A 12,984-nucleotide genomic window follows, 5' to 3' on the forward strand; every position below is an offset into this window, starting at 1 on the left:
AAGTGAAGCTCCTATAGGAGAATTCTCCTAAAAAGTTATATTATAAAATACTTGTTTTGCATCTCTCTATCTTACTTTCTTTATTGATCTCCTTACAAAACACTTCATAATACTTGTTTCTCAAACTAAAAGCAACGAAAGTATTATTTTTTTTTGAGGTAATTCTTATTCTTATGTTTTTCATCTTGTTATTTTTCTTGTAGAACATAATCAAATCTAAAATTAATTGGATTTATATGTGTATTTATTATTTTGATAAAGAATTATGTGCATTCGAATCTAATAAAGCACTATTTGTGATCTTTTTTTTCAAAAAAATAAATCAAAAGTTTTATTTCATAAGCACCAATATTTTTTAATTATAATATAAATTAATTTGATTTTTTTTTCATTCGCAGTATTAATGGATAAGATTTGGATGCACCATCCTAGATTAAGTGATTCATACCAAGAAGGTGTTAATTTTTTCCTTGATTTTGCTTTTAAAAATGCAAGAATAAAAAATTGTATGTCCCTATGTAAAGTGAGGTCTTATCACACCTGTCATCCGTACAATTGCATTTGAACATTTGATATGCAACGGATTTGTAGATGGTTACACTAAATGGGTATTGCACGGAGAAACTTCTTCGCATGCTACGCAAAATGTTGACACTCCTAGTGATACTCATGAGTCAAATTATACCATTGATATGCAAGGAGTTATATACGATGCAATTGGACATAGTATTGGAGACGACGAATGTGAAATTGAAAATGATAATCTTCAAGGTGAAGGCGATGAACCAAATACGAAAGCAAAAGAATTTTACAATTTGATAAAAGATGCAGAGAAAGAACTTTACCCAGGTTGTACGAGTTTTACAAAGCTCTCGTTTGTAATTCAATTATTTCATATTAAATGCATTTGTGGATGGCTTGACAAATCGTTTGGCAAGGTACTTGACTTATTCAAAAAAGCATTGCCAAAAGGTGAAACATTACCCAATTCTTTTTATGAGGCCAAAAAATTAATCAACGCTCTAGGACTTGATTTAGAAAAAATTGATGCATGTCTGAAAGATTGCATGCTGTATAGAAAAGAACATGCAAATGACACAGAATGTGAAGTATGCTCTACACCAAGGTACGTTACATATAACAATTTTTTTCTTTTATCTGTCTTATACTTTCTCTAGATTAGAGTAACTTGACATTGTAAAAATCAAAATAAGAATCTTTTTTTCTTTTACCTGATTTATACTTTCTAGATTATAATAACTTGATATTTTGATTATCAAAATAGGAGTGAAGCTAAAGTCTTGCGCCATTTTCCATTGATACCAAGATTACAAAGATTATTTATGTCATCAAAAACATCTGATTTTATGACTTGGCATTATAAACAAGATCGTACAAGTGATGGTTGTATGAGACACCCAAGTGATTCTCCAGCATGGATGACTTTTGATCACAACCATAAGGATTTTGCTGCAGATCCTCGAAATGTCAAACTTGGGCTAGCTTCTGATGGAATGAATCCTTTCAAAACATTAAGTGTAAGCCATAGTACATGGCCAGTTATTCTGATACCATATAATCTTCCTCCGTGGATGTGTATGAAGCAACCTAATTTCATTATGTCATTGCTCATACCTGGTCCAGACGCACCTGGAAATAATATTGATGTATATCTAAAGCCACTGATTGAAGAGTTAAAGGAGTTATGGGAAGTTGTAGTTGAAACTTTTGATGAATCTTCCAAAAAAAACTTTAATATGCGGGCATCACTATTATGGACTATCAGTGACTTTCCAGCATATGCAAACTTATCAGGATAGAGCACGAAAGGAAAATATGCGTGCACATCTTGTCATCAAGACACTTATTCTTCATGGTTGAAGTATAGCAAAAAATATTGTTATATGGGACATCGACGCTGGTTAGAAAACAACGACCCATTTAGAAATGATGAAAAGTCTTTTGATGGAACAAAAGAGAAAAGAATGACTCCAACACCATTAAGTGGTTCTATAATACTAGATACGTTAGCAGGCTACCAACTTAAATTTGGGAAGACAGCTGTTAATCCTTCATTGCCATACAATTGGAAGAAAAAGAGTATATTTTTTTATTTTCCATATTGGAAGGATAATTTATTACAACACAATCTTGATGTGATGCATATTGCAAAGAATGTATGTGAAATTTTGCTTGGGACATTATTGAGTTTAGATGCAAAAAATAAAGACAATCTGAATGCACGTCTTGATTTAAAATATATGGGTATTATATCTAAACTTCATCCAAGGGAGAGCAATTCAAAGAAAACTGTCATTCCGCCTGCATGTTTTACATTAAGCAAAAAAGAAAAAATTGTCTTCTATTGATTTCTAAAGACAATTAAGGTTCCAGATGGATATGCTGCCAACATTTCTAGATGTGTTGATGTAAGAAAAAGAAAATTTTATGGGCTCAAAAGTCACGATTTTCATATCATTATGACTCAATTACTACCACTAGCACTAAGGGGAATATCGAGTGCGCATGTTCGTCTACATCTAACTCCTTTAAGCAACTATTTTCGCATGATGTATTCAAAAGTTGCTCTACCACAAGATTTTATGCAACTTGAACAACAAATACCTATCATTCTTTGTAATCTTGAAAAATTATTTCCCCCCGCATTTTTTGATATAATGGTTCATTTGGTGATACACTTAGCATATGAGGCAAGAATTGCTGGACCATCAGTTTACCGTTGCATGTACCCTATTGAAAGGTAAAAATCTTGATTGATTTTCATTTTATTTAACTGTAAGAAGTTTCAATATTTTTTCTAATGTTTGTATGAATAAATATAGGTACTTGTCTAAGTTAAAGTCATATGTTCAAAACAAAAGCAAACTGGAAGGTTGTATTGCTGAAGGATATTTAGCTGATGAATGTTTAAAATTTTGCTCAAGATATATGGAAGGTATGGAGACAAAATTTAATTGCAAGCCTAGAAATTACAATAATGTGGAACCAAATGGAGAAACACTGCCTATTTTCCAAACGACAGGTCGACATTTGGGCAAAATAGATACTAAGAATTTAGATGAGGATACTAAAGTTAAGGCACATCGATATGTGTTATTTAATTGCAATATCGTAGAATCATTTATTGAGTAAGTGTTATTTATTATATCTCCAATAATAATAAAAAGGTGAAACATCATATAAATATGACTAAAGCTAACTTACTTTGTAGGGAACATCGAAATATGATTGCACAATAAAAATCTCGTCAAACAACCATGATCGTAGATCAGATTCATAGCCAATCATTTCCTTCATGGTTTGCAAAAAAAAGGTAAGGTTTTTTAATAATTTTTGCATCAACTTAATGAGCCAAACACATAATGAGTGTACTTATTACATTTTTTCAAATCAGGTAAAAGAATTATATGATAATGGGGATGATCGAGTTTCTGAAGATTTATGTTGTTTGGCAAAAGGTCCAAACAAAATTTTCATTCGATTTAAAAGATATCTAATAAACAGTTTCAGGTTTCACACAAAAGAAATCGAAAAGAACTTAAGAACTCAAAATAGTGGAGTTATTATGACTGCCAAGACTCAAAGTTTCGCAAGTAGTAGGGACCCAAATCCTGTTTTCGGAGAGGTTACTTTTTATGGAATATTAACTGATATTATAGAACTAGATTATTCTTTGGGAAATTGTGTTGTGTTATTTAAGTGTGATTGGATTTCAAGAAATGACATTAAAAAAGAGAAGGATTGCACAAGAGTCAACCTTTCAAAATTGATGTGTAAAGATGAGCCATTTATACTAGCTTCTCAAGCAGAACAGGTAATGTATGTGGAAGACCACAAACATAATGGATGGCATGTTGCTTTAAAAATCAATCCTAGAGATTATTATAATATGAGTGTGCAATCACACGATGAGAATGTGGAGTCTTATTTGCAAACTGAAGTTTGTAGCGCAACTGTTGATGTTCGGAATGGAGAAAGTAGTTTGGTTAGGGAAGATATGCAAGACATAACCATTGATACATCAGTGTCGTTTAATACAAATGAGATGGATGAAGAAACTTAGGGATTGTAATTTTTGTTTTCTTATTCATATTTTGCATAAATTCCAAAATTTTATTTGTCTTAATAATTTTTATGGAGTTCAATTGCATGTATTAAAAAAAAAATTATTATAAACTTGTGCTAATATTTATAGTTATCTTTCATTTATGAAACTAATTAGGCCTAAAAGAATAAATTACATTTAAACTCTTAATCTAAATTTGTAAAATAAAATAAAAATTAACAAATTAGAAGAAAATAATTATTAAATTAAAAATGGCAACATTTCACTAGTAACACTTTTGAAATGTCACTAAAAAAATTTATTTTAGTCATATTTTAAAATGTCACTAAATCAAATATTTTGTGACATTTTTGCAATGCCTCTATTAATATATTCTAGTGACATTTTTTGAATGCTACTAAAACTATATATTCACAAATTAGTAACATTTTTTTATCAAATGTCACTAAATCATATAAATAGTGCCACTAATTAAAATGTAATGTATTCTTAATAAAGTAACATTTTGCCAAATGTCACTAAAATACTATTATTGTGACATTTTTTGACAAATGTCGCTAATTAAAATGTTCCTAATTGCAATTTTTGGTGTAGTGGAGCCTAATGCCCAGCAAGGAAAACCTACTAAAAACATACATCATATATCATAAGCATAAAACTACATCATAAACATAAATTATAAAACATATGACTATAAAAACATATATCATATATCATAAGCATACACTATAGAACATATGGCTATAAAAACATATATCATATAGGACTACAATATTAATGGACGTTAACTCATTAACATGGCATGCGATAAACCATCTAGGTCCCCTGTCTAATATCTGAGGTAGGGTAAACCATAACTCTAAACCATGAAAATGATAAAAATAATCTTGGGGCTTGCTATCTAAGCAAGTCATATGCCCAAGCGACTAAAAACATAATCTTGGAGCTTGTTATCTAAACAAGTCATATGCCCAAGGACTACAAAACATATCATACATATACATATTATAGTATAAACATATCATAACATAAACTTATCATAACATAAACATAACATATAAGCATAACATATCATACAAACATACAAGATCTATCCTATTTGCCTTACCAACACCGGGATATTTGAGAACAAAGACGGGATTTGGAACACTCCTAAAACTAACAATACAAATGGTGAGTATTTCTAAAGAATAAAGAATGAAAAGACTAAAACTAAACCACCAAGATAAAACTTACCGAAAAGACACCTTAAGTTCAAAGAACTTAAAAACCTAACGACAAAACCATAACAAAAGTTAGAACCTGAATGAAAACTACTAAGGAATCAAACAGGATTGAACTTAAGAATAATGGTACCTTTATTGACCTTATGGATTGGCCTAACCTCAATACTGAAATACTCTAATCCTTACTTCCCAAGTGTTTGGTAAAGCTTAAGAATGATAAGCTTTTTTTTTCCTTTCCCACCCAGGTGTATCACTCTTATGTTCTCACTAACACCTTGGAGTATGATCACAGCTGAAGAGTAAGTGAAAGGGCTGGGTGCAAAGTCCTATCTATAGAGTTCTTGGAATAAATATCTTTTTTTTGGCTTTGAATAAAAATAATGAATTTAATTGAAAATATTTGAATATTCTTCAGTCAAAGGCTTAGGACTTGGTCAAATTGTTCAAAGAGAGGTTTAAGAAGTCAAAGCTTGATTTTTAAAAATTAAAAACAAAAATAATAAAAAAAAAATTAGAATCCTAACTTCTAACTCCCTAAATCTTGTAACTCTAAACTCACATGCAGTAAAATCAACATAAATGGAACTGTAGCACTCTGATTTAGAATATCTTTATACCGTTAGAAATATAATTCAATTATCTACAACTTTCTAGAAATACTATTTTTCGAAATTCATAACATAACTGAGTCAAAAATAGGTCGGAAGTTACAATACCCTAAAGTTACGGAAAATCTATTTAATTATCTAAATAATAACTTAATCCACAAATAAATAAAATTGTGACAAATGTCATGCTCCTAACATATTCTTGTGAAAACTAAGTCTTATATTTCCCTTATTTTATCATTAAAATAATAATTCCTTAATAATCATGCATATAACAAGTGTCATAATCTTATTGGCTCTATCTAAACATTAGGAATAACCATGCTCATGACAAGTGTCATATTCTTATTGGCTTTATCTAAACCTTAGGTTATAATAATTATCATATTAATAACCAACAATATTAATCAAATATTATGTTATAATTAATATTATTAAACTATAGGTTAAACTTATAAAATCAATAACTACTGTTTGGAGTTTCCAACTAAGTCCCGGTTTGAACCAAAATCCACAAAATCTAACATACTACAAATTAATACTAGATATTGCTACTACTACTATATAACTAGCTAAGTAAAATTTTGGGACTCTACAATTCTCCCCTACTTAAAAGAATTTCGTCCCCGAAATTTACTTATCAAACAATTCCAGATACCGATCTAACATATCTTCCTCCAACTCCCACATTGCCTCCCGTTCAGAACTATTTCTCCATAGGACTTTGACTATCGAAAAACTCTTAGACCATAATTCTTTCATCCCTCTGTCTAGGATGCTAACCAGTCGTTCCTCATAACTCAAGTCCTTCTGGAGTGTTATCGTATCGTACTTGAGGACGTGAGAAGGGTCTGACACATAATTATGCAGCATCGAGATGTGAAATACATTATGACTATCTGCTAAAGTTGGCGGTAGGGCTAATCTATATGCAACTGCTCCCACTTTGTCCAGTATCTCAAAAGGACCTATAAACCAGGGATTAAGCTTGCCTTTCTTCCCGAACCACTTCACACCTTTCATAGGAGATATTCTTAAGAAAACTTGATTTCGACTTTGAATTAAACATCACGCCGCTTGGCATCCACATAACTTTTCTGACGACACTGAGCAGCGAACATATGCTGTCTAATCAGCACTACTACATCCTGTGCTCCTCTAACAACTTCATGTCCAAGTAGTTGCCTTTCTCCTACCTCATCATAATGCAACGGCGATCGACCCTTCTTCCTTAAAGTAGCTTGTAGAGTGCCATCTTGATTGTTGACTGGTAGCTATTGTTGTAGGAGAATTCTATTAGCGGCAAATACTTACTCCAAGATCTTGATGTAAACACTGACCCTCTATCGAATACTATTGTCTTAGAGATTCTATGCAGTCGTACTATTTCTTGGACTTAAACGTCTGCATATTGATCTGTTGTGTACGAAGTCTTAACAGACAGGAAATGAACTGACTTGGTTAATCTATCTATTACTATCCAAGCCGAATCATGCTGCTTACTTGTTTGTGGCAAACCCGTCACGAAATTTATGGCTATATCATCTCATTTCCATTTTGGAATGCTAAGTGGTTGCAATAAGCCTGCAGGCCGCTGATGTTTTGATTTCACTTGCTGGCATACCAAGCATTTAGACACATACTCCACTATATCTTTCTTCATTTCTAGCCACCAATATAACACTTTAAGGTCGTGAGTCATCTTGGTCGACCTTGGGTGAACTAAGTATGGTGTATTGTGCGCTTCTTCTAAAATCGTCATCTTAATCCCTTGATCGTTTGGCACACATACCTGATCCTTATATCTTAATAACCCTTGGCTTGATATTGAAAAATCTGTGGCCTTCCCTTTTCTAACTGCATCCATATGTGTTACTAACGCGTCATCATGCACTTGCCCATTCCGTATATCTTCTAACAGGCTTGACTGGATGGACTAGTTCGTCAGGTTACCAATGACTACTTCTATTCCTGCATTGATCAGCTCCTGCTGTAGCGAATTTTCTATTCCAGCTAATAATGCTAAACTTTTGTAATTCTTCACACTTAGCGCATCAGCAACTACATTTGCCTTGAGGTGTAGGCTATCACCTTATCATTCTGCATCAGCACACAACCCAATCCTTGCTTCGACCCATCGCAATAGACTACAAACTTATCATTTGGTGTCGGTACACAAAGTACTGGTGCTGAGCATATCCTTAACCAACTGGAAACTCTCTTCACACTTATCCGTCCAGTTGAACCTTTGCTGCTTCTGGGTTAGGTTGGTAAGTGGAGTGGCTATCTTAGAAAAGCCTTCTACAAACCTCTGGTAATATACCATACATCAAGGAAGACCTACTAAAAACATACATCAGATATCATAAGCATAAAAATACATCATAAACATAAATTATAAAACATATGACTATAAAAACATATATCATATATCATAAGCATACACTATAAAACATATGGCTATAAAAACATATACCATATAGGACTACAATATTAATGGTCATTAACTCATTAACATGGCATGCGATAAACCATCTAGGTCCCCTGTCTAATATCTGAGGTAGGTTAGATCACATGGTAGTATATGATAACCCATCTAGGTCCCCTGTCTAATATATGAGGTAAGGTAAACCATAACTCTAAACCATGAAAATGATAAAATAATCTTGGGGCTTGCTATATAAGCAAGTCATATGCCCAAGCGACTAAAAACATAATCTTGGAGCTTGTTATCTAAACAAGTCATATGCCCACGGACTACAAAACATATCATACATATACATATTATAGCATAAACATATCATAACATAAACTTATCATAACATAAACATAACATATAAGCATAACATATCATACAAACATACAAGATCTATCCTATTTTCCTTACCAACACCGGGATATTTGAGAACAAAGACGGGATTTGGAACACTCCTAAAACCAACAATACAAATGGTGAGTATTTCGAAAGAATAAAGAATGAAAAGACTAGAACTAAACCACCAAGAGAAAACTTACCGAAAAGACACCTTAAGTTCAAAGAACTTAAAAACCTAACGACAAAACCATAACAAAAGTTAGAACCTGAATGAAAACTACTAAGGAATCAAACAGGATTGAACTTAAGAATAATGGTACCTTTATTGACCTTATGGATTGGCCTAACCTCAATACCGAAATACTCTAATCCTTACTTCCCAATTGTTTGGTAAAGCTTAAGAATGATAAGCTTTTTTTTCCTTTCCCACCCAAGTGTATCACTCTTATGTTCTCACTAACACCTTGGAGTATGATCACAGCTGAAGAGTAAGTGAAAGGGCTGGGTGCTAAGTCCTATTTATAGAGTTCTAGGAATAAAGATCTTCTTTTTGGCTTTGAATAAAAATAATGAATTTAATTGAAAATATTTGAATATTCTTCAGTCAAAGGCTTAGGACTTGGTCAAATTGTTCAAAGAGAGGTTTAAGGAGTTAAAACTTGATTTTTAAAAATTAAAAACAAAAATAATAAAAACAAATAGAATCCTAACTTCTAACTCCCTAAATCTTGTAACTCTAAACTCACATGCAGTAAAATCAACATAAATGGAACTATAGAACTCTGATTTAGACTATCTTTATACCGTTAGAAAGTTAATTCAATTATCTACAACTTTCTAGTAATACTATTTTTCGAAATTCATAACATAACTAAGTCAAAAATAGGTCGGAAGTTACAGTTGCCTAAAGTTACAGAAAATCTATTTAATTATCTAAATAACAACCTAATCCACAAATAAATAAAATTGTGACAAATGTCATGCTCCTAGACTAAGTCTTATATTTCCCTTATTTTATCATTAAAATAATAATTTCTTAATAATCATGCATATGACAAGTGTCATAATCATATTGGCTCTATCTAAACCTTAGGAATAACTATGCTCATGTCAAGTGTCATATTCTTATTGGCTCTATCTAAAACTTAGGTTATAATAATTATCATATTAATAACCAGAAATATTAATCAAACCTTATGTAATAATTAATATTCTTAAACTATAGATTAAACTTATAAAATCCATAACTACTGCTAGGAGTTTCCAACTAAGTCCCGGTTTGAACCAAAATCTACGAAATCTAACATACTACAAACTAATACTAGATATTGCTACTAATATTACATACTTCAGATAATTCAAGTATGCATACATGATAATCATATATTTCAGCCAATCAGATACAAACATAGTAATAACCATGTTCCTTAACGAGGTCGAGCTCTAATTATACACACAATGTAAACAATCAGTAACCAATCATCAAGACACAGAGCATTCCAACATGCTTAATCAACGAGCATAAACATAGCCTTAATCACATTCATTCTTAGGGGCCCAAGCCTCATTCATAGTTATAATCAACAACCGTGCCAAGCCCTAATCACATATACCACATATTGGGTGCAGTTTTCTTACCTTTTGGTCTAAACACAAGTTATATATAAACCACCCCTTGGAGCACGATCCTATCCCGAGCCATAGCGGTAACGTGGTCACAACCTAAATGGTTTATGAGTTTAAATTCCAAAATCCAATCCCGGGACCAATCCCACCAAACAGGGTGGTGGAATCATTCCCCGAGCCCTCAGGCCAAAACCCCAAAAAGTACAAAAATTTATGCGCTAAAACACAGTACGGCGCTACGACACCGCCTACCAGGCACTACAACGCCAAAGTCAAAAACGCCAACCTGACCTGCGTTGTAGCGCCATCTATTGGGCGCTATAGTGCCAAATACATAGACCCAATGGCATTGTAGCGCCACCTACTGGGTGTTATAGCGCCAATGACAGAGAACCCAATTTTTGGGTTTTTCTCTTCGTGTTCTCCAAACCTCAAAGCTTCAAATCCGACCCCAACAGATCCCCAGCTCCTCAAATTAACATTTCAATCATCCAAACAATTTACCCAATAGCTTAGCAACATCAAAACAACAACAATTACCCAAAATCTCCATAGGAACTCATAATCCAAGTCTTGAGTTTGTAAAACTCAAGAGCACCTAGAATAGAGTAAGAACTCAGAAAACAAGAGAGAATCAAGGGTGAAAACCATTACTTTAATCATTGAAGATGGGTTTCTAGCAATCCCCAAGCTTGCCTACACCTTCCCCAAGCCTCAAACCCAAAGTTCCACTCCAAAAATCCAAGCTTTCTTTCAAAACTTCAAACCCCACTTAGAGAGAGAAGGGAGTACGAGAGGGAGAGAGCTACTGTGCTCTGTTTTGTTTCCTTTGGAACTCTACAGAGTTCTAGATTGCTTAAGTATGCTAATCACCGGCACAACAAATGACTAATATGCCCTTAAGCCCATAACTTGCCACTTAATGCCTTCAAGGGATTTTGGTATTTTACCATCACATCTCACCATTTGTTTAAATAAATCTCAACTATCTCCAAATAAAATTCCCATTACCCAAAAATTCCTGGTAATGTGCTAAATTACCCTTAGGCTCGCCCCGAGCCCGGTTTTTGACCCTGTACGCCCTGAGTATTAGCACGCACCTTGTTAAGGCAGCTCGGGAGAAACGAACTAATAAAAAGCCATACCCAAGGTGCCACGTGTTCACCGTTCATCCGGAGAAATTTGGTACGATCCCCTAAACAAATAGCTCAAGCTGGCGGATCGTTTAGCTGTTTATCACTTGGAACCATTGTCAACATGGCATCAAAAAAACATGAGCTAGCACTATATTAAGCCCGTGGTACATCAGAGGCCTGACATATCCCAGGATCTTTATAAAGTCAACCACGGAATATAAACATGCGTATAACAGACATCACGTGTCTGTTTTATTCCCGAATTCCCGGATACGCAATATAAACGTGCATGATCAGACATCCCACACCTGATTTAGGCCATGCGTCCCATTATCCATTTTTACCTACTTATTAGACCACACTTCAGTGTAAGGTTTAGATATTAATCATCAGTGTCACAGAGATGACGTGAGGGATAAAGAGATTACGGGATGACCCCAATGCCTACTCAGAGATCATTCCCCTATAAATACCAAGACCCTGGGTAGTGCAAAGGGTTGGATTCTTCTTGTAAGGCAAATACTCTATAAAAATAGCAAGAAAATGAAACAGTAATAATATTGACACGTGGACTAGGGGGATTTTAACCTCCGAACCACGTAAAAAGGAGTGATCACTTTTCTTCTCTTGATAATTCATTGCCAACATCCTTGAGTATTGTCATTTTCTTATTACAGTTTACCATTAAGCACTAATCCATCCTAGTTATTCATACAATTCACTGTTGGCGAAAAACCGCGTCAACAGACCTCGTTATGACCAAACTGCTACTTTGCTCGCTAGGATCTTCTCGTACCGAATAATCCAAATATATCCACATAATAATGTGGTCTCAACATATATCACAAATATATAACCATATATTCAAATATACCCCCAACATGTCAAAATTACGAAAAATGTCATTCTAATAAGAAACGACCCACACACATATTTAATACACTTAAACATGCAATATTAGTCATATAATAATATAACTCACATAATCATGCATATTATCACATAATAATACTGTAACACCCCAATTTTAAAATAGGCTTTAGGACCTTGATTAGCGTGCCTGGAGGGCAATAAGTGAATTAACATGTTAATATATGAATTTGAATGAATATGTGATTAGAATGCATGTTTAGGTGGTATAAATATGCATGTGGGCCCCGTTTGTATGTTAGGGTTAAAATGGTAATTTTAGCCCGCTGAGGGCATAAATGTAATAATTGTGTTATGTGATTAGTACCACGTGTGAGTGGTGATAATATTGTGTTGCACGTGCCGAGACGGTCCTAGGGAGTTAATTAGTTTAAAAGTCACAACGGGATTAAATACCCGACTCGGGAGGATCCTAGGGGTATTTTGGGAATTTTACACTTTGAGTTTGTGAGCTAATGGTTAATGGTGATTGAGTAACTTGAGTGACCATTGGTAACTATTGATAGTAACAATTTTAGATAAGAAAGATGGTAGATTTGTAAGAAAGGTGAATGGC

The 12,984-nt window shown here is 33.6% G+C and overlaps 1 protein-coding gene across 1 annotated transcript; it reads left to right on the plus strand.

Annotated features, from left to right (window-relative positions):
- Positions 1–403: 403 nt before the first annotated feature.
- Positions 404–1,820, plus strand: LOC133823870 (uncharacterized). Its single transcript, XM_062256722.1, has 3 exons — positions 404–506; positions 592–1,126; positions 1,286–1,820. Exons 1-3 carry the CDS (start codon positions 404–406, stop codon positions 1,818–1,820), a joined length of 1,173 nt encoding a protein of 390 aa, XP_062112706.1.
- Positions 1,821–12,984: the final 11,164 nt, after the last annotated feature.

The sequence above is a fragment of the Humulus lupulus genome, chromosome 3 (genome assembly GCF_963169125.1).
Source record: "Humulus lupulus chromosome 3, drHumLupu1.1, whole genome shotgun sequence".
Classification (NCBI taxonomy): domain Eukaryota; kingdom Viridiplantae; phylum Streptophyta; class Magnoliopsida; order Rosales; family Cannabaceae; genus Humulus; species Humulus lupulus.

Bases quoted from the DNA above. Each gene is read 5' to 3' on its own strand.
- LOC133823870 (XM_062256722.1), top strand. From the start codon at position 404: ATGGATAAGATTTGGATGCACCATCCTAGATTAAGTGATTCATACCAA. The intron at 507-591 runs GTATGTCCCTAT...ACGGATTTGTAG, and splicing joins AAATGCAAGAATAAAAAATT to ATGGTTACACTAAATGGGTA. The intron at 1,127-1,285 runs GTACGTTACATA...TTATCAAAATAG, and splicing joins GAAGTATGCTCTACACCAAG to GAGTGAAGCTAAAGTCTTGC.